The following is a 19,479-nucleotide window of genomic DNA, read 5'->3' as shown; positions in this document are numbered from 1 at the left end:
GGCTCTGGCCCCAGAAGAATGGTGAGTGAGGACGTTACGCTATGGGAAATGCTGTTCTTCGTATGATACATTAAACTGAGGTCTTGACCACCTGGTCATGAAAGATCCCATAGCACACTTTGCAAGTGTAGGGGTGTAACAACAGTTTTATGGTTAATTCCCACTTGGGCTTGCACAATCTGGCCTCGCTTAATTCATCTGATGATAATCTCTCGTTTCTCCACTTCATCTGCAGTAGAGGGCCACACCAAGGTGGGGCGACACTACTGTGGCTGATAGAGTTCGGAAAGTGAATTGCTGTGGGACCGTCAGGGATGCAAAGCGGTATGTACAATAAATACAGGGAACAACTCATTCATTACAATTATTATTGGTGTTAAACATTGCTGTGCCTTTGCACCCAGTCCTGCTGGAAGTTAAAGTTGACAACACCGATTTCCCTGCCCCTGCTCACACAAATGCCCGTCGTGAATCTCCTATCTGAATGGGTTTCTTCCATCATTTGTACCCTGGGCTCACATCCAGGTCATGGAAATGTCAACACAGATCCTGCTGTGCTGGACACTTTTTGAATGGGTGATATCTTAATACAGCAAAATTACCTCTGTTGCATCAGTTAAACTTTTTATCACATATGTAATAAAATAAGCTATGGCTAGATAAATATATTTCTCACAATATTAAATATACTATACGTTTTAAAATATGATGAATGCCCCACAATAAAGAGGGGATTAGGTATACTATTTAAAATGTATGTTGCCTTAATGAACAAATATAAAGAGCGACCTTTTACTTGTTGACATTTTAGCTTGATACTCATGAATGATCTGCAGTATCCATGAACTGGAAAATGAACAGATCATCCCTTAGTATTGCTTAATATTATGGCTTGCTTCCATTTTTAACGGGCTTCGCAGCTCCTTCCTTCAGACTGGTGGGCTTGGCTGCTTTGTTATACTTACTGCACAGGTCCCTCATCTCAACCAGACTCTCTTCCAGGGCCCTGACAAACTTGGTGGAGCAGGTTTCCTTACAGTCCCTGAAACTGGAAACGCAGAAGATAATGTGGTCTGACTGGGGGTTGTAACATACGCCGTAGCCATTGGGAACCACAGGACCATAACAGCAGAACATCTGGACAGAGGTGGGAACCTGAGAGGCAGACAAGAATTTGATAGTACAAATGTTCATTTAAGGAAGAGCTACAGCACCATCCCAGTCCTACTGCTACTTACTGTAAATGCATAGTGATGATGAACTGTCAATCATAATTAACATTAATAGAAATTAACTCACTTGACTAGTTGAAAGGATGAAGCGATTGCTTATTAAATAGGTTTCATCAGTGAATATCTCCGGTTTTTCCATTTTCAGTTCCTGAGCAACCTCTCGCAGTCCAAGTAAATGATTGTCTATTGCCATCCCAGTAATAGCCTAGAAGAATGTGCAGGAAGCTTGAATTAAGATAATAGTATTAGTTTTATTGAAGAGTTTTGAAAAGAGAAAATTCTGGCCATTTTCAATTTAGGATGTCAGTGGTTACGACTTTCTACTATTAATTTGATTTTAAAATGACTTTCGTCATACATATCCCACCTATGTCCTTAAAATGCATTAAACAACATGACTGGTATAGAAGAAAAATGTTGGTTTGGATTAAAAAACCACCGTTATTATTATGAAGAGAAATGATCGTACAGGCAGAGGAAATGTTCATAATACTCACAAGGATAGTATAATTGGTTTGTGTGCTAATTGCATCCCACAGTCTCTGCATCTTATCAGAATCCTAGACAAATAAGTGCAAGTCAGTTTCCGTATCCCAGTTAGACCAAAAGGCAGAATCATTAAATGGATAAATGGATTGCCAAGAAAAAAATAAAAACAAAAATACAGAAATTATTTAAGAACAAAGCACAACATTTTCAGATTATATTCTTTCTTGTTCTGATATTCTGTTGTATCTGCCGAGAATAATGTTGGTTCTATTAAACAAGCAAACCTATAATCTAAAGCATACTGTATTTAATAAATTGTGTTGATATTATAATAATAACAATAACAATAACATGTTGATATTTTCTTTTTTGTAATATTTTGGAACTGGACGAACATTATACACACAGATAAAATACAAAAATAAATATTTTTAAAAAGTAAGTCAAAAGTAGATGCTGTCCCAGAGTACATAGTAAATAAATGTGCTATGATTGATGGGCTAGCTGATGTACACTACAATACATAACATCGTACATCTCTGTTTTTATTCCAATACCCATCTAGATAAACAGGGGGGTTGTTCTGTACAGATATTGCATAACCATTTCATATAGATTTCATGTTTAGGTTTAATCTTTAAGTTAATTATTTAAAAAATGTGACAAAACCTTTAAAAATAGAAATTTGGACCTGTTACAGTACAGCATGTATATAATCATTAATCTGAAACTCTTCCAGTGGTGGATTCAGTATTTTTAAGCATACGATTGCCCTTAGAAGTAAAGTAAAGTTAGAAGTAAAATTCTTGATTTACGCATTCTAGAAAAAGTTAGACACTCATATACAGAGGGAGATCTAAAGGTGTGCAGTAATATACAGTATTACACCTTAAATTGTATGAATTTGTATGAATTTGTATGAAAATGTAAATTTCATAGAACAAGACCAAGCTAGTGAGCAAGATCAGAGGCTTAATTAGGACCATGTAAGCAATGTGGCCTACAGGGACAGACGTCTTCCCATCAGTCATTGCTTTCACAAACACTAGGGCTTCGGCGGTAGCAGAACGGATGTTGTCCACTCGTCCCTCTCGGAAACGGCGTATGGAAGCACTTTCATAGGTTGACACTTGCTTTCCGTGACATCTGCGCAAACGGTAATAAAGACAAGCAGCCTTCACCTCTAATTCTGTGCTAACTTGTTTAGCAGTGATGCATTATTCTTAAGGCATTATTTAATTTTGTTTCATATCATATTGTGCACATCGGCAACAAGAAGGAAGGCAGGCAACGAGTGTGCTACATCTTAAATGCTCTGAGATAGCACAGATCTTTTTTATTACTCTTATTCATTTAGCCCTTGGTCTATGCTGAAAGCCTGTTAGGCTGTAATGTACAGTAACTGAAAAATTACTAGAATAAGAAAGGCTATGAACAACAGGCCATTTGATCCATCAAGCTTGCTTGATTACGAGGTGTGATGGCTCACTGCGACACAATGCAATAATGTAAATAAAACTAATATTGTTTACGCATTCAACTACTACCAATTTTACTATGTTCCAAATGGCTGATTGATCTTTTTTCACAGCAAAATATGTACTGTACAGTGGATATAAAAAGTCTACACACCCTTATTGAAATTGCAGGTTTTTGTGATGGAAAGCCAAAAATCAAGATAATCACGTTAGACATTTTTCCATATTTAATGTGACCTTGCAACCAACAAAATTCAAGAGAAAAACAAATAGATAATTATTAGGAAAAATAATTGAAATAAAAAAACCCTGGTTGCATAAGTGTGCACACCCTTTTATAATGGGTGCTGTAGCTGTGTTCAGGGTTAACCAGTCACATTCAAAATCATGTCCAAAGGTAAGTACTGTAGCATACACCTGCCATCAATGAAAGTGTTTCTGAGTAACCCCAAATAAAAATCAGCTGTTCCTGTAGGATTTCCTTGAAACTTTTGTGGTTGCATCCTACTGGGATAGCCATGCTCTACAAAGAGCTGACAAAACATCTACGGGATCTTAGTGTTGAAAGGCACCGATCAGGAGAGGGGTGTAAAAGAATATCAAAGGCATTGGATGTACCATGGAGCACTGTGAAGACTATCATCAATAAGTGGAGAAACTGTGGCACCACAGGGACATTGCCAAGATCAAGACGACCCTCCAAAGTTGATGACAGGACAAGGAGAAAACTTAACAGGGAGGCTACCAAGAGGCCTACAGCAACATTAAAGGAGCTGCAGGAATTTCTGGCAAGTACTGGTTACTCCTTGCAGGTGACAACAATCTCATAAATTTCTCATAAAAAAGAACATTCAAGCCCATCTAAATTTTGCAAAAAAAATACATTCAATCACCCCAAACCATGTGGGAAAATGTCTTATGGTCTGATGAGATAAAAGGTGAACCTTTTGGCCTTAATTCTAAAAGATATGTTTGGTGCAAAGACAACACAGCTTATCATCCAAAGAACACCATACAGTACCTCCTGTGAAGCATGGAGGTGGCAGCATCATGCTTAGGAGCTGCTTCTCTTCAGCTGGGACAGGGGCTCTCTAGTCAAGATAGATGGGATCATGACTAGCTCCAAATATCAAGATAAGATAGATGGGATCATGACTAGCTCCCAATATCAAGATATTTTGGCACAAAACCTGCTAGCCTTTGTCAGAAAGCTGACAATAAAGAGGAATTGCAGCTTCCAACATGATAATGACCCAAGGCACACATCCAAGTCAACCGAGGAATGGCTTCAGAAAAGGAAGATCAAAGTCTTGGAATGGCCCAGTCAGAGCCCAGACCTCAATCCCATAGAAAACCTGTGGAATAACCTAAAGAGGGCTGTGCACAGGAGATCCCCTGGCAATTTGAAGGAGCTTGGACTTTTTTGCAAGGAAGAGTGGGATAAAATTGCAACTTCCAGGTGTGCAAAGTTGATAGAGACTTATTCACAAAGACTTACCGCTGTAATAAATGAAAAAGGTGCTCCCACAAAGTATTAGTTGGGTTAGTATTAGTATTAGTAAGTATTAGTAAGTATTAGTTGGGTTAGTATTAGTATTAGTAAGTATTAGCACACTTATGCAACCAGGGTGTTGTAGGTTTTTAAATTTAAATTATTTTTCCTAATAATTATCTATTTGTTTTTCTCTTGAATTATTTGGGTTGCAAGGTCACATTAAAGATGGAAAAATGTCTGACATGATTTATCTTGATTTCTGGCTTTACATCACAAAACCTGTAAATTCAGTAAGAGTGTGTAGACTTTTTATACCTTTTCTAAGAATACATCCCACAATATAACTTTTACCTGGTAAATGCTTCTTAATTTTATACTTTGCTGACAAATCATTGAATTAAAAACTATTATTACAACAGTTAAATTTAAAAACATGTTTTACCTGTAAAATGCTAGCTGCAGAGCAACTTGAATATAAGCGTCTGGGCTCATTTTCTGTTTCTTTATGTATTCTTTGCCATAAACCTTAAATGTATATGCATTCAGGTCCAGGTTTCTCACCAACCTAGAAGAAAAAACAGCAAAGTATTAAAATAATAAACATGATCATTGAAAATAGGTGGCAATGTAAATGTGTCATAGATTTTAATATATTTCATGATAATTAGGGTTGGGAAGTAAAATGAAATGGATTATTTATACAGTAACTGACAAAGAATGACTTTGATAAAAACGTTTATTTCATAATAGGGCTCTAGAACTGCAGATCAACCAGCAAAAATGTCAGCATGAAACTGAATTATACAACATGAAAATGAATGTCAGAAGTCATCCATTCAATGAACCTCTTAAGGGTTCTGCATTTTTAGATTCTATGTTCACATACATCAGTCTGAGAATTATTCATTACAAATGTAATTTCAAAACCTGAAATGTACTTAAACTTTGGCCATGCTGTTTTTTTTTTAATAAACTACAAAAAGAACAGCATTTTTGTTTAAAAAAGACAGAGCCATCATCACTGATGTTATAACTGCTTTCAATACATAGATAATGAAGTGGAATTGTTTTTATAAGTGGTGGCTCACCTTTAACAGTTTTTAAGGGTTTTAATAAACACCTAAAATTCTTAATTCTGTTTTACTCCTTGTATTATACAACACCAGGTAATACTGTTAGAAAAAAGTGTTTTCACTGAAGTTTTTGCAGTAGTTTTTGATGTGTACTCAAAGTGGGCTATAGTAACTCAGTTGGCTTTACAAATATGGCTTTTAATCTGTCAAGGGCACCTAGCGTGACAGCGGTGAAGCTTTTATTCTAGCAGAAAAACAAGCTAACTTTTGTCACGGAAATATACTTACCAAGGAAGCCACGAGAGAGAGCTCTCACCTGAGTAAGGTCTTTATTTCAATATTGTAATACTGGGAGCCCTGCTGTCACTCTGCTGAGTGCATCAGAGACTCAACTTGCTACAGGCCGTACTGGCTTTTTACAGTATAAAGATGTTGTATGCAGTGGAGAAATACAGCAAATAAAAGAAGAAGCGCCAATATATAATGTGCAAAGTTTAGCAATGGCACTCGGCTAATTTGGTCATCTAGACAGTTATGTCCTTTCTTGACAAACTGTCTTCTGACAACCTGCACGCAGCACAGCAGTTACAGTATTGTCATATATTTCTCTAAAGCTCTTTAACATTTTAAGAATCAATTCACCCATTAGATTTCCATTTCACTTTATTCCCTGGCAAGAAGAGATTGATGTGTAGGTTCATGGGCAAGAAAAGCCTTCATGCCTGTCCTGTATGCTGTAATCCATTCCAGAATCTGAGAACTGGGAGGGAAATTTGCGGAGTTACCTTTGAAGTTTGTCTGCTGATGATGCTAGGAGCCCCTGGACTTCTGGGGAACATTTCCAGCGTAATCTCCTTGGAGCAGGAAGTTCACTGACACTTGCCGCTCTGACCAGCTTTGAAGGACTGCTTTTCCTGTACAACACAGCATCATATTCAAGTAAAAGGCTTTGATTATTAAGAGAAAATTCTTTAGGGAGGTATAATTACGACTAATGTTTTATTACATATATGTATGTACAGTCATATAGAAAAAGCCATACTCCCACCTACAGGTATGAGATACATACAGTATACTGTATACAATAAATTTGTATGTAACCACTCATGGTTTTAATTTTCCATATTTTTTTTTAACTGAGACTCGGATTTAAATGAATTGGCAATAATCAAATGTGACTTTCTCGTCTTCTGAAGATATACAAGATTAGCAGTACAGCCTTTACCAACCAGCACCTTCACTGAAAATGCTTGGGGAGCTCTGGAGAAACACTGGTATCACACACAAACAGATATGGAATCTTTTCCATTCCTTCACTTTTCAGTGAGGAATATTTCTGTCAAATAGTTCTCTTTACACTGCAGGAGTTAACTAATTAAAGAAATGCATTTGGCTTCTCTCCATTTTTAGCTTCTACTCTCTTGGGCTAAACGGAAAGTGCCTTAGCCGGCTCTTGCCTGTATCTCCTGACTTTGGGCTGTTGGATGTTATTGGCTTGGCCGCTGCTCCTTTGCTGGGCAGGGCCAGAATAACAGAGAAAGAAGCAGAAGGACACAAGCCCAATTAGCTCTCAAAAAAGGTTAAACTAATGGAGAGCAAGGCAGTCATGTGCTGGTGGAGACCTAGTAGCTGGGTCACAGCCATGTGCAGGGGGAAAGTAGCAGCCAGGTCATGCTAAACTGAAGACGAAAAACAGAGAAGCAAGCTACATAAATCTGTGTGAGAGTAAGTAGCTAGTATGGACATTCTAACTTCTCACTAAAGATTGTCTCGTGTTCATTGTTATCTTCTTTACTTTATATTAGGATGCAAATCAAAGTCACCTGCATCTGCCTTGCTTAGGCATCATAAAAATATGATAATGCAGAAAGAGATACCTGAGGAATTCCAATATAAAGTAACAAGTAAAGGTTTATTCCATGCTGAAAAGTGAAGTGTTTGTATATGAGAACTAACACAAATGCTAAACTTTTGATGACTAATGAACTTCCCTAAAATGACTTACATGTACTTGAGCAGATACTCAGTGCACTGCACAAGCACTATTCCTTCGAATGGGGAGTGCTCACACACAACACCACAGGAGCCATCCATTCCTATAACAAACTAAAACACAGATATTCATTTAGACGTTCTTCTTTGGATTTTTTGAGTGGCAGATCATGTCTCGTCTAGGAGAAAACATCCCACTTACCTGCATCGGCTTGTCGTACCAGCGATTCCCACTGTTCTTGTCATATCCTCCTCCGTGCAGCATTTGCAAAGCTCGATTGGTATCAGTGAGTTCATTCCCAGTGGGGTCATCCAGACACACCAGGCAGATACATCTCTCAATCATGTCGAGAGAGTCTCTGTTGGTGGAATCTAATGGATCCCAACACACATTGTGGTTTCAGGTTTAATACATTGATTAACAGTGTGTGTGAGATGCATTGTGTTACAGCTGTTTGTGTTTGTAGTGAATGTTAAAACTTGTGAGCATGGAAATACAGACCTTCTTAAACTACATACTGTATATACTTTGGATTCAGGTCCTCTATGTTCATCATGTACTATACATATGGTTAAAACCTTACAACATATAAACATCTATAAAAAACTAATTGAAGTATGCATGTCCTCTTGAGCCTAGCAAAACTTAATTACAGTATAAGATCATCTAAAATATTCTTATTGTTAAAATGTCCATATAAAACATTTAGCTTGAGTTAAAATGATATACAGTATTTAAGGTACACCAGGAATACTGCCCTTTGGATGAGACTACAGTCATCTGAATCTACAGTCATTAATGATCCCATGCTTGTAAAAGTAGGAGTGTTAATCCTGGTGTCCTTCCTCAGGTCCACTCTGGGTTTACACAATCTGGCCTCATTAAAGTTCAGCCAACCATTTGTCTATCTGTTTTCTACCCCCTTTACCCAATAAAGGGTCACAGGTGAACTGGAACCTATCCCAGCAAGCAACAGGTCCAAGGCAGGATTCACTCTGGACAAGATGACAGTCCATTGCAGTGCAGACAGACGCAGACACAAACATGCACACACTCACACCAGGGACAGTTTTCCCAGCAGTCAATGACCCCATCAGTATGTCTTTGGATTGTAGCACTAACCACTGCACCACTGTTTCGCCCTAAAATTCACCTCCAGCAATAATTCTATTATTGAGGCAATTTTTCACTTCTCCTCTTATGTATACTGAAGGTGCTATATAATAATAATTGCTTACACTTATATAGCGATTTTCTGGACACTCCACTCAAAGCCCTTTACAGGTAATGGGGACTCTCCTCCACCAGTACCAATGTGCAGGACTAACCTGGATGATGCGATGGACATAGTGCGCCAGTACGCTCATCAGCTATTAGTGGGGATTGTTAGGAGGTCATGATTGGTTAGGGCCGATTTGAAATTTGGCCAGGATGCTGGGGTAACACCCCTACTCTTTTCGAGAAACGCCCTGGGATGTTTAATGACCACAGAGTCAAGACCTCAGTTTTACGTCTCATCCGAAGGATGGCACCTTTTGACAGTATAGCGTCCCCGTCACTCTACTGGGGCATTAGGACCCACACAGACTGCAGGAAGAGCACCCCCTGTTGGCCCCACTAACACCACGTTCAGCATAACAATATTATATAATTATATAACCAATTATACAATATATTACAATATAATTTGAAAATTGAAAATAATAATTTTCTGATCGCCGCTTTGATTGCTAAGCCTGCAGGCTTCAAGTCAAGTGTGCGTGCAACGCGCCGCCGCGTGTCGCCTCTCACCCTTCATGAGCGCGCTCCGCGCTTCCGCCCACTCCGTCCTCCCGTCCGCACTCAGCAGTCCGATCGGAGGCAGGCGCTCGTCTTCGTCCTCGGCCATCTTCAGGATCTTCTCCAGCTGGGTGAGCAGGTCTCTCTCATTGAGTCGCCGGAAGTTTATTACTACGTCTAGAACGAAAAACTGGCACGAGAAACAAAAAACAGCTTATTTCCTATGAAAGAGACCAATAAGAGTTCTGCTGGAGCTGAGAGGGTTGCTTTTGTTAGACTGAACTTACTTTATACTATCACCCGAAAATGTCCTTGAATGTATTAAAGCAGTAAATGTAGTCTAAAGAAATTACTTCTGCAGCTATTGTCAGGATTATTTATTTAATTGTTGATAATGATTACATTTTCTAATATCTCACTTACCAAATATTTTATTATCAAGATTTTTAATTGTAACTTTTTTCTAAGCCAAAACTGTAAAGTTAGAAGGCTTTGTTGATTATTTTATTATTCAAGAATCTTTGTAGCCAGCCATGAAACAACAGCTTTCAATGGAGGTAATTTCCAGTATTTTTGAATACTCTTACATCGTGTCTTGTGAATATATTAACAAACATATGACTCAGTTCTGCACAGGACTGAGGTAGATAATGAAATGGAAACTCCAGTGGTACACAGTGACTACAGTGTGAAATGGGAAATTGAACAACATCACAGTCTCACTCAAAATAATGTTTTTGATATTGTAACAGTCCATCTTGTGTCTTCCAGAAGCTTTTAGGCAATCTGACAAATAACATTAACAATAACTTAGTTCTGTGTTTTGCACATCCCAGGGGAAGGGTTTGAATTTATTTAGACTCAAAGGATCTCAAAGTATGCAGCTATTGTCAGGATTATTTATTTAATTGTTGATAATGATTAAATTTTCTAATATCTCACTTACCAAACATTTTATTATCAAGATTTTTAATTGTAACTTCTTTCCTAAGCTAAAACTGTAAAGCCAGAAGGCTTAGTTGATTATTTTATTATTCGAGAATCTTTGTAGCCAGTCATGAACAGCTTTCAACGGAGATAATTTCCAATATTTTTGAATACTGTCACATCGTGTCTTGTGAATATATTAACAAACAAATGACTCAGTTCTAACATTAACAATAACTTAGTTCTGTGTTTTGCACATCCCAGGGGAAGGGTTTGTATTTATTTAAACTCAAATGATCTCAAAGTATGCTTTCTGTACTGTATTTACCCATTCTGGATTTTCATGCATTATTCAGGCAAATTTAATGCAAAACTCCATGCATTAAACTTTGGAAAGGCAAAATAAAATAGGGCTCAATCAGTAAGTATATTTTTTATAACACAACAGTTGAATCTGCAGGATTTCATTGTCCTTGGCATAATCATATACATGAGGTTCGAGTGGGTAGATGCTTCAGTGAGTGCTGGCTGAAAATGGAGAAGTAGGGGTTATTTCCAAGCTGAAAAGTAGAAAGAAACAAAAATCATTTTAGCTGTGAAGCCCTCTTCATATGTGAAGAACTGCATGCTCAGCAAATGGCTCCACAGTCAAAATGTTGTTGTTTTTTTTACTTTCTACTTTTCAGCTTGGAATTACCTCTACTTGTTTCGAATTTGGAACAAGTAAAGGTTTATTCCACACTGAAAAGAGAAGAAAAGAAACACAGGTGTGTATTTCAGGTGTGTTCACCTGTAGAAGACTCCACAGCCAAAACGTTGTGTTTCTCTTCTTCCGTTTTCAGCGTGCAATAAACCTTTACCTGTTCCTTTGCAGCGGACACAGCTACCTACTAGAACTTGTTTCTAACTTTATGCATATTTGACCTACAGTATTTATGTAAATGTTTACCAGTGTTTATGTGCTTTACATATCTTTCTGTGGAAACCTTGGAAAATTTTGTTGCACAGTTTTCTTTGAAGGTAGCAGAGAACTAATTGGGATCAACAGTGTGATAACAATGTGTGACAGGGAGTGCCTAGCCCTTGCTCAGTATTACTGGATGACTCTGAATGACACCCAGTTGCTCTTTTATCAATACACGTGGATGCTGACCTGATTTTTACAAGCAACAATGATGTGTTCAGGCTCTGGCATGACACTGCTCTTCTGGGCAACCAGGGTATCCTTCTTCTGTCCGGGCAGTCGATAAGAGGAGAAGAGTCGGTAATACTGCTCCATGCACAGCGGAGTCCCAGCCAGCTGGCCTCGAGCATAGTCTTCAGGCAGGGCACGTCTGGTACACACAGACACAACATCCTCCAGGTCACATTCCTACTGCTAGTCTACATACAGCACCTATCTGTGCATTGTGGACTAGCAGCTCTTTATTTTCAACTTTTAGGTCAATTCTCGGTGTTATTCAGGTGATGAGGCACATGTATTACCTTTAGGGGCCTTTTCAAAAATTAGAAAGAACTTACGCATCAAGTAGACCTTTATAATCCAACACTCCTGAAATGAGATTAGCAGCAAACCTAGCAGGAAAAAAAGCAAAAAAAAAACTCCTTACAGCTTTAAGACATTGTTTTTACACCTCTTTACTCTTTATAACACTGCATCACGTCTATTTTATCTCAAAAGACACAGAAACAAAAGCTTCAAATGCTTATCCCTGAAGCTCTCTGGCACGTTTCAGACTGTACATTTGTTCTACACATTGTTGCATCTCCCTCCACCTTTCTGCCTGTCAGAGTGGAAAAGATAATTTAATTGTAGGTAAATTACAAGAATATGCAGCTGCTTGCTCTTTGTGTGACAGAGATGGTAACTGTATCACGTTACAGAAAACACAGATAGAAACATCACTCCTTATGTCTTGCCTAATTTATCAGGTTCTGACACACAAAGCCAGATCAATAGGAAAAGACTGACAACACAGCCGTTGCTGGCAATTAAACAAGCTGTGTATATCTCAGAAGATATTTAGCTATCTACAGATAAAGTAGATAAAGATCATACAGATTGTAGGTTCTTTAATTTAATAAGCACTTCTCTCAGTGCACAAAGCACTGACATTCACTTCTGGTCCTGGAAGGTCACCATAGTTTCTGGCTTTCATTCCACCCTGGACTCTTAATGACTTGATTTGTATCAATTGTCCACTTAACAATTGTATAGTACCACTGTTTCTCAATGAGGACGATGAGGACAGAGGCCCTGTAGGACCAGGAGTGAATATCAGTGACATACAGTGTTGCCTGGAAAATAATCATTGAGTCTTCAATAAACAGTAAGTAGATAACTTTCTAGGACTTAAAACATATCTTATATTCTAAAACAAACATTCAGTATGTGAAGGTAGTTTTCAATAACTACTTCTTCTCAATGCAAGTGTAATTGTTTTCACTTTCATAACTGAAACTAACCAGTTTTACAGATGTTAACAAAGCATGTTACTATAAAGTAGTTCAGGTGTGTAGCTGCGTCAGCCTGCGTAGCTGAATGTAGAGTGGATTGTTCTCACCTGAAGAAGGCTTCACAGCCGAAATGTTGTGTTTTCTCTCTTCTTTTTTCAGCGTGGAATAAACCCATTACTTGTTCCTATGTTGCTATGAAGAAGTTCTCTTTGCAGTACTGTCAAATATCTGAGCAAATACTCAGCACTCTTGTGCAGTTATTCATTGAAATAATGCACATTTAGTAAGGTATTGAGAGCTATGTGATGGACTGGCACCCCATCAGTGGTGTATCTTCCCTTGTGCCTGTTGTTTGCTGAAATAGGCTCTGGCTTCCCTTCAACACTGAATTGGATTCAGGGGTTTTGAAAATAGATGGATGGTGAGAGCTAAAGTGGAACTTGCATCACTAGTCAGTATAACAATTTCTGTGTTTTTGGGTCGTGTTTCATATGTCCTCACAAACCACCAACAATACAGGAGGAACCTCTCACACAATCTGTCATGAGTTTGGTACCTGAGAAGATCACCTCGATCCCTGAAGTTCTGTGGAGGGAAGACCATAGCAGGGCTGGAGTTGACAGGTAGGGCCAATCTGTTATTCAGGTACATATCTTCCAGCCAGTAATCATACACCTAAGGAATGAAAGGATACTTATTTGCAACTGAATGGTAATAACCTCCCTCCCATTTGCCCTTTTTAAGTGTGATCCAAAAACGAATTACCTGTGTTTCTATTGTTAGGTGTGTGCTGGAAAAACCTTTGACGAGTTGAAATAGCCTTTAGTCTCATGGATGGTCATTAATAAGGCCATTAATACTACAGGGCTGTTAGGTGTCTTGTGGGAGAGTGAGTGAACTGTTGCAGCCCAGGGTTTTTGATAGATTTCACTGAATTAATCCTCAGATGACTGCATGGTTGTGGTCTTGATTGATTGGACAGTGGAAGCTAGCGTGATTGATTTCATACTGTATTAAGGCACACACCTTCATATTTTTCTGCTTTCTTTTTTGTGCAACATCTACCAATGTTGTGTCTACTTTGACACAGAGCACATGTTCAATCAGTGCAAACCTTCACCAAATCTTGTCACCTTCATTATTGATCAATACACACAAGATAGCTAGCTTTTAGAAACATGAATCTTAGTGTTAAATGCACCAGATAATCAAGGTATAAAGGCTATATATATATATATTAGTCCTAGACAATTAAGTGTTATTTTATGCACAATACTACAACACACTGCTTTTAGTATTTATCAACAATTAAAATTAAGGTTGTTTTTAAGATCACAAAGATGATGCAGACCCCGCATTCATACTAGCATTGCAAATTATCTGTGATGAATGCATGACAATTGAATGGATGTCATGCATTATACAGTAAATTGCCTTTTTGCAACTACATGATGTAGATATTAGTCCATAAACTCCATATCAGATTAAAAGCCCTCACCCAGTTATCAGTTTTATCCCTCTTCTCTTGCAGCTTTGTTTGTAATAGTTCTCCAATGCCTCCTGGTGCCCCAAACTTCTCCACGATGGCTTTGGTCCTTCTGAATTGCTCTTCAGTCACTAGGTGTTTCATACACTTCAGGTACATGTCCAGAGTCTGTTCTAAAGTTGGCACTGGCAGCTTGGGCAACACCTAACCAAAGAAAGATGACCATACTGTTTAAAATGATCTGTAATCTAAATAGACGGGGGGAGACAGCCAGTATGATTATAATTACTCTTTTCTTCAAGCTTGTACCTAAGAGCTATAGTCAATGCTGCTTAGAGACCCATGGAGGATAATTGTGCAGCTCCCTCTGCCCTTGGGTAAATGTTGCTTCTTGTTCTCTGTTAAAATGTGTCTGGATGTCTTCTACACAACTAAAAATACAGCTAATTAAGCTCATCCTCTACTTCACCTTTAACAGTCTTTCATGTATTTCTATTTAAATTTAAAAACCTTTAATTTGCAGATGTAATATGTTAATTAATACCTAATTAATTATACTTCCAATGTGTGTGGAACTTGGGGGAATATGATAAAAGCGATGGCAATGCACCTTGTTTTTTACAGTTCCAAAATGTAATTTAATTGCATTTAAAGCGCCTCAAACAGATTGTTGGCAATATTTTCTACATTTACAGAAATGTACAAAATCTTTATAGCATTTTCTTGTCCAGAAAATACTGGATAGCTTCTGCTGAGTTGGTTAGTAAAGAGATTAGGAAACAATATTCACTATTTGATACTTACATGCAATGAAAACAAGCACATTTCCTTTCTTTCTAACATTTAAAGGCATTACAATAATGTATGATAATGTAATAGTAGCAATATTCAAAGATTTTTAGGATATCTGTTCTTTGTCATGAGGTGTTGTATGAGAATTAAGAAGTTAAATAGTATTTTAATGCTCTTAAATGTATATTACATATAAAATACTTTAAACAAAGTTCTCAAGTTTCTAAGATATAATGAAAATATTGAGTGACAGGCTAACATTCTCCCTGAAAACATAGCAGTATCTTTTTAATGTATAGTGTTTTTTATTTCTGGCTTCCTGACCCTACAAAAAAATGGTCCTAAATCTACAAAAATTGGGAAAGGACAGCCAAATAGGACCCAATCAATCTGTAATTTCAATGCATTTAAATACCAAAATGTTGCAGTTACTTTGAACTGTATTTTCTGTTACAAGGTATATTTAAGATTTAGTGAACTAATGATGGCATCCAAGTGAATCGTTAGTCTTGAACTAGTATGTAATCCAAAATATTTTTTGCAAATTGGAACGAAATGTATCCTGAACCACAAATGTCCATTTTTCCATTTTGAAGTAGAAAATATAAACTCCTCACACTTCCAAGCATACATAAAAATATCATTTGAATACCTTTTAGTACTGTAATTCCTAAGATAGCATATTGAAATATTTGTGTTGTTTTCATATAAGGAAAAGAGGAAAAAAAACAGTGTTAATTTAACTCAATGGCAGGCATTGTGGGAATGGCAGGCATTGTGGGATTTCTCCCTTTTCATGCTATGAAAAGGGAGAAATCAAGTTCAAAGTCAGACATCAATGTATATTCAAGTTAAGTTTTGCAGAGAAGTTCATTTTATGAGTTAATGAAAACAAGTGACTTAAGAAATCCTCTGTTTTTATGAAAATTGGGTCTATAGATCTATTTAATATAAAGCTCCTTTAACTAAAATTACCTACTACAAACTTTGTTAATACTTTAGCCTTGGAATTGCAGTTCCATTTACAAATGATTCAAGACCTGAAATATATCAACTGAGCCAATAACAAAATTAAAACTAGCCTCTAATAAGAATTAACAACACTAATTAACAAGTCATATTTTTCTCATTTAAATATGATTTAGGAATACATAGCTAAGTGTTAGTAGCTTATTACTTTTTTATGAAGTGTACAGTAGTTTACAGCCACTAAACACTTTCCCAAAACCCATTAAGACTGCCATCTATTTCTGTGAAACGCCCTTACATAAAAGTGTGAAATGAAAACAACATTCAAATTCTTTTTAAAGCCTACAGTATATTTTGTTCACCTGATTTTGATGTAACAAAGCAAAAATGACAGACTTGGTGCATTGGTTCTTTTCAAATTTTAAGGATTTATAGAACCTGAAACTTTAAAATCAGCTCAGGGTGAAACATCTTAGCCTTGTGTGTGTTCACAGAGTGGTTAGACTTTTATCATTGTTCCTTGAACAGTATAGTCACTTCCATCCTAGGTAAAACAAGTCAATGGAAATCTTTGTTTACCTACGTAAGAAACCTACCATCTGTATAATCCAAACACATTATTGATGAAAGGACTTTTATTGGACATTTATTTGGACATTCAGATAATTAACAAAGTTTGTACAAGTAAAATCACAAAATCTTTGGCTGCATAAATTAGATTGTATCAACGTGTATGCAGACAATCACTCTAATAACCTTTGGGCTTTGGTTATCATTATCTAAAAAAAAGAATACAAGTTCCAAGTCTCTCCAAAAAAGAATCATGCATGATTAATTCGATGTCTCTGTCCATTTTAACGTTGCACTCCTTTAGGTTTCTGATACTGAGACAGCTTTACATCGAAATGTAAAGTAATATTTATTACTCCTTTAATTAATGTGCTGTAAACGATGGAAATGGCGCCGAGTGATGACAGTAGAAATAAGAGTTATATTTACATAGCTGTCCCTCCGGCCTCTTGGTTTTCCTTGCTCCAAGACAGGCATTCTTGAAGTTGGGCGGGCAGCGGCTCCCGCCAGGAGAAACGCTGCGAAGTCTTCTCTTTCTGTACCAACAGAAAAGAAATTGAACTCGCAAAGCCAGAACAACGTGAAACAAATGAAATGTTGAGTCGCAACGCCTTTGCCTGAAAGGCTGCTGTCAAACATTCGTTAACACAGCCTGCTAATCATAGATTACTGACTAATGAATGTCTCGATGAATCCCGCGATCACGGTTTTGCGTTTTCAGGAAATACACATGCAACTATTTATTTTCTCGACTGAACTCCCTCTGCCATTCACGTCTTACAGTTTTCAACAATTTAGTAGTCCATCGATGCATTAAGACTTTTTTTCTTATCGTGTCTCGCATTGTACTTACAATGCTTCAATGACCCAACCCTTCATCATCCCTCAAGCATACTGCACAATGCGGCTCCATACCATTACAGAAACCAAATCCGGAAGAATTTAGCGCGGTTCCAAAACTAATTAATGGACATCATTGTCCAATTATTTAAGTAACGTTTAAGAATAAAGGCTTAAACTTTAAAGCACCTAGTACCCATACTGCGTTGTGTCTTACTTACCTACAGTAGATGTTCTGCAGGACCGTCAAGAGAACGAAGTTGCCTCAGTTACATTGAGTGTCCCATCCATGCTTGTATGGAGTCCAGTGGTGGAGGAACATTTTCCTTTGCAGGGATGCTACTGTAAGCAGACTGGACGGATGCTTTCCATTCAGCCGCGTCTTCAGCATCATTGCATCCCACCCATTACTGAGTTCTTCAGCACGGGCTCAGTAAAGATGCTTGGAGGTGCTCGTCTCTACCTACTCTTGCCGGGAGAAGAACTCCTCCCACAAAGGTCTATTCGTGGAACACTTATATATGACAGCCTGGCTTTCCAGCCCACCTCACATGGAGAGTTGGAGCTTGTGGGATACAGACTCACAGACTGTCGTTTCTCTAAGAACACAACCGAAACCTCAGAGTATTGCAGTATCATTACGAAAATCAACAGGTGTTATTCTTTTTCCTCAAAAGGTTTTAATTCCGGTAAATCTTTAGAAAATGGCATTGCAGTGCTATGCATCTCGGAAAAAAATAGAATAAGCAGCGCCTTTTCGTGAAACGTTATGTTTGTAAGCAGCTCTCTGAGAACAGTAATAGTTCTACAGTATGTATCAAAAAATTATTTTAAATAGATTTGGATAGAAAAAACTCGATTTAGTGTTTTTTTTTTAATAAAAGCATAAGACTGAGAAGTTCTCAGGATGTTACCCTTTAACGTTCTACTTAAAGAGTCCCGACTCCGGAATAATTAATTAGGAAATTAAGCATAATCACTGAAGCATATACTTGTGACATTAAGGAAAAAATATAGGCCATTTATCAAACGCAGTTTAAAAATGCACTTGTGGGTACCTTTAGATAGATTACAAATATAATGTAATCATTTAGTTAAAAATGTAGTTGAATACAAATATTATTACATCAAAATCAACCATCTTTCATGTTTACTTATGTAACTATGATAAATGTTCGAGAAAACGATTTGGCCATTCTGATGTTATTTCACAGAACTGCCTTTCATGAGGGAGAATCCATCACAGGATCGATGGCTCCGTCGGGCTTTAATTAAAAGTTTCTATTAGTTTCCCTTTATATGATTATAAAACAAACTGAAACGAATGTGACTCATGGGAAATGGCAAAGTATTTTTCATCCCTCGGTTTAATTTATTTGCTATGAATAGGCTGTGTAGCCTTGGCTTTGCCCATATTGTAGTTTCTATCAATGCCGCTTCAGACTTACATTTCTCTGTTTTGGCAGCTTTTCTCCGTCGGCATTTTTAAATTAAAAAAACATCGACATAACGCTCATCAACATCTGAATGTTGCGCCCACTTTAGAAAAGGTCATATAAATGTGGTGTAGGTAGTCTATTTTCCTTTATTTTTCCCATCCCATCAGTCCAGCGTACTACCGAAATATTTAAATTCAAGGTCTTTTAACACTATCGATATTCGATATTTTCTGGTGTTGAAATGGAGTGATGTATTTTAAATGGATCAAAATGTACCAACCTTTAGGGTAAACTAGATATTTAAAGTTAAAAGGTCTTCAACTCTTTTCGATACTGTATATTCGTTTTTGAAAACAGATCGAGCAATCGAACTTTTCTTGCGTGACCATTTAATTATTCTTATAATTATAATACTTTGTCACTAGCCTACGTACTGGGGATTGCTTGAAATTCTAGATTC

The 19,479-nt window shown here is 37.4% G+C and overlaps 1 protein-coding gene across 1 annotated transcript; it reads right to left on the bottom strand.

Annotated features, from left to right (window-relative positions):
- Positions 1–561: 561 nt before the first annotated feature.
- chata (choline O-acetyltransferase a) lies at positions 562–17,217 on the bottom strand. The gene is made up of 14 exons (XM_088917152.1): positions 17,170–17,217; positions 14,422–14,613; positions 13,480–13,598; positions 11,988–12,041; positions 11,620–11,800; positions 9,552–9,729; positions 7,962–8,131; positions 7,773–7,873; positions 6,553–6,681; positions 5,137–5,259; positions 2,726–2,867; positions 1,730–1,792; positions 1,300–1,437; positions 562–1,155 (listed from the first exon to the last, which is right to left on the bottom strand). The coding sequence occupies exons 1-14, from the start codon at positions 17,215–17,217 to the stop codon at positions 886–888; spliced, it is 1,908 nt and encodes a 635-aa protein (XP_088773278.1). The 3' UTR covers positions 562–885.
- Between the last annotated feature and the right edge of the window lie 2,262 nt (positions 17,218–19,479).

The sequence above is a fragment of the Atractosteus spatula genome, chromosome 5 (assembly GCF_055471065.1).
Source record: "Atractosteus spatula isolate fAtrSpa1 chromosome 5, fAtrSpa1.hap1, whole genome shotgun sequence".
NCBI classification, from domain to species: Eukaryota; Metazoa; Chordata; class Actinopteri; order Semionotiformes; family Lepisosteidae; genus Atractosteus; species Atractosteus spatula.
The sequence above is the reverse complement of the archived record's forward strand: the minus strand, read 5'-3'. Positions and strand labels throughout refer to the sequence as shown.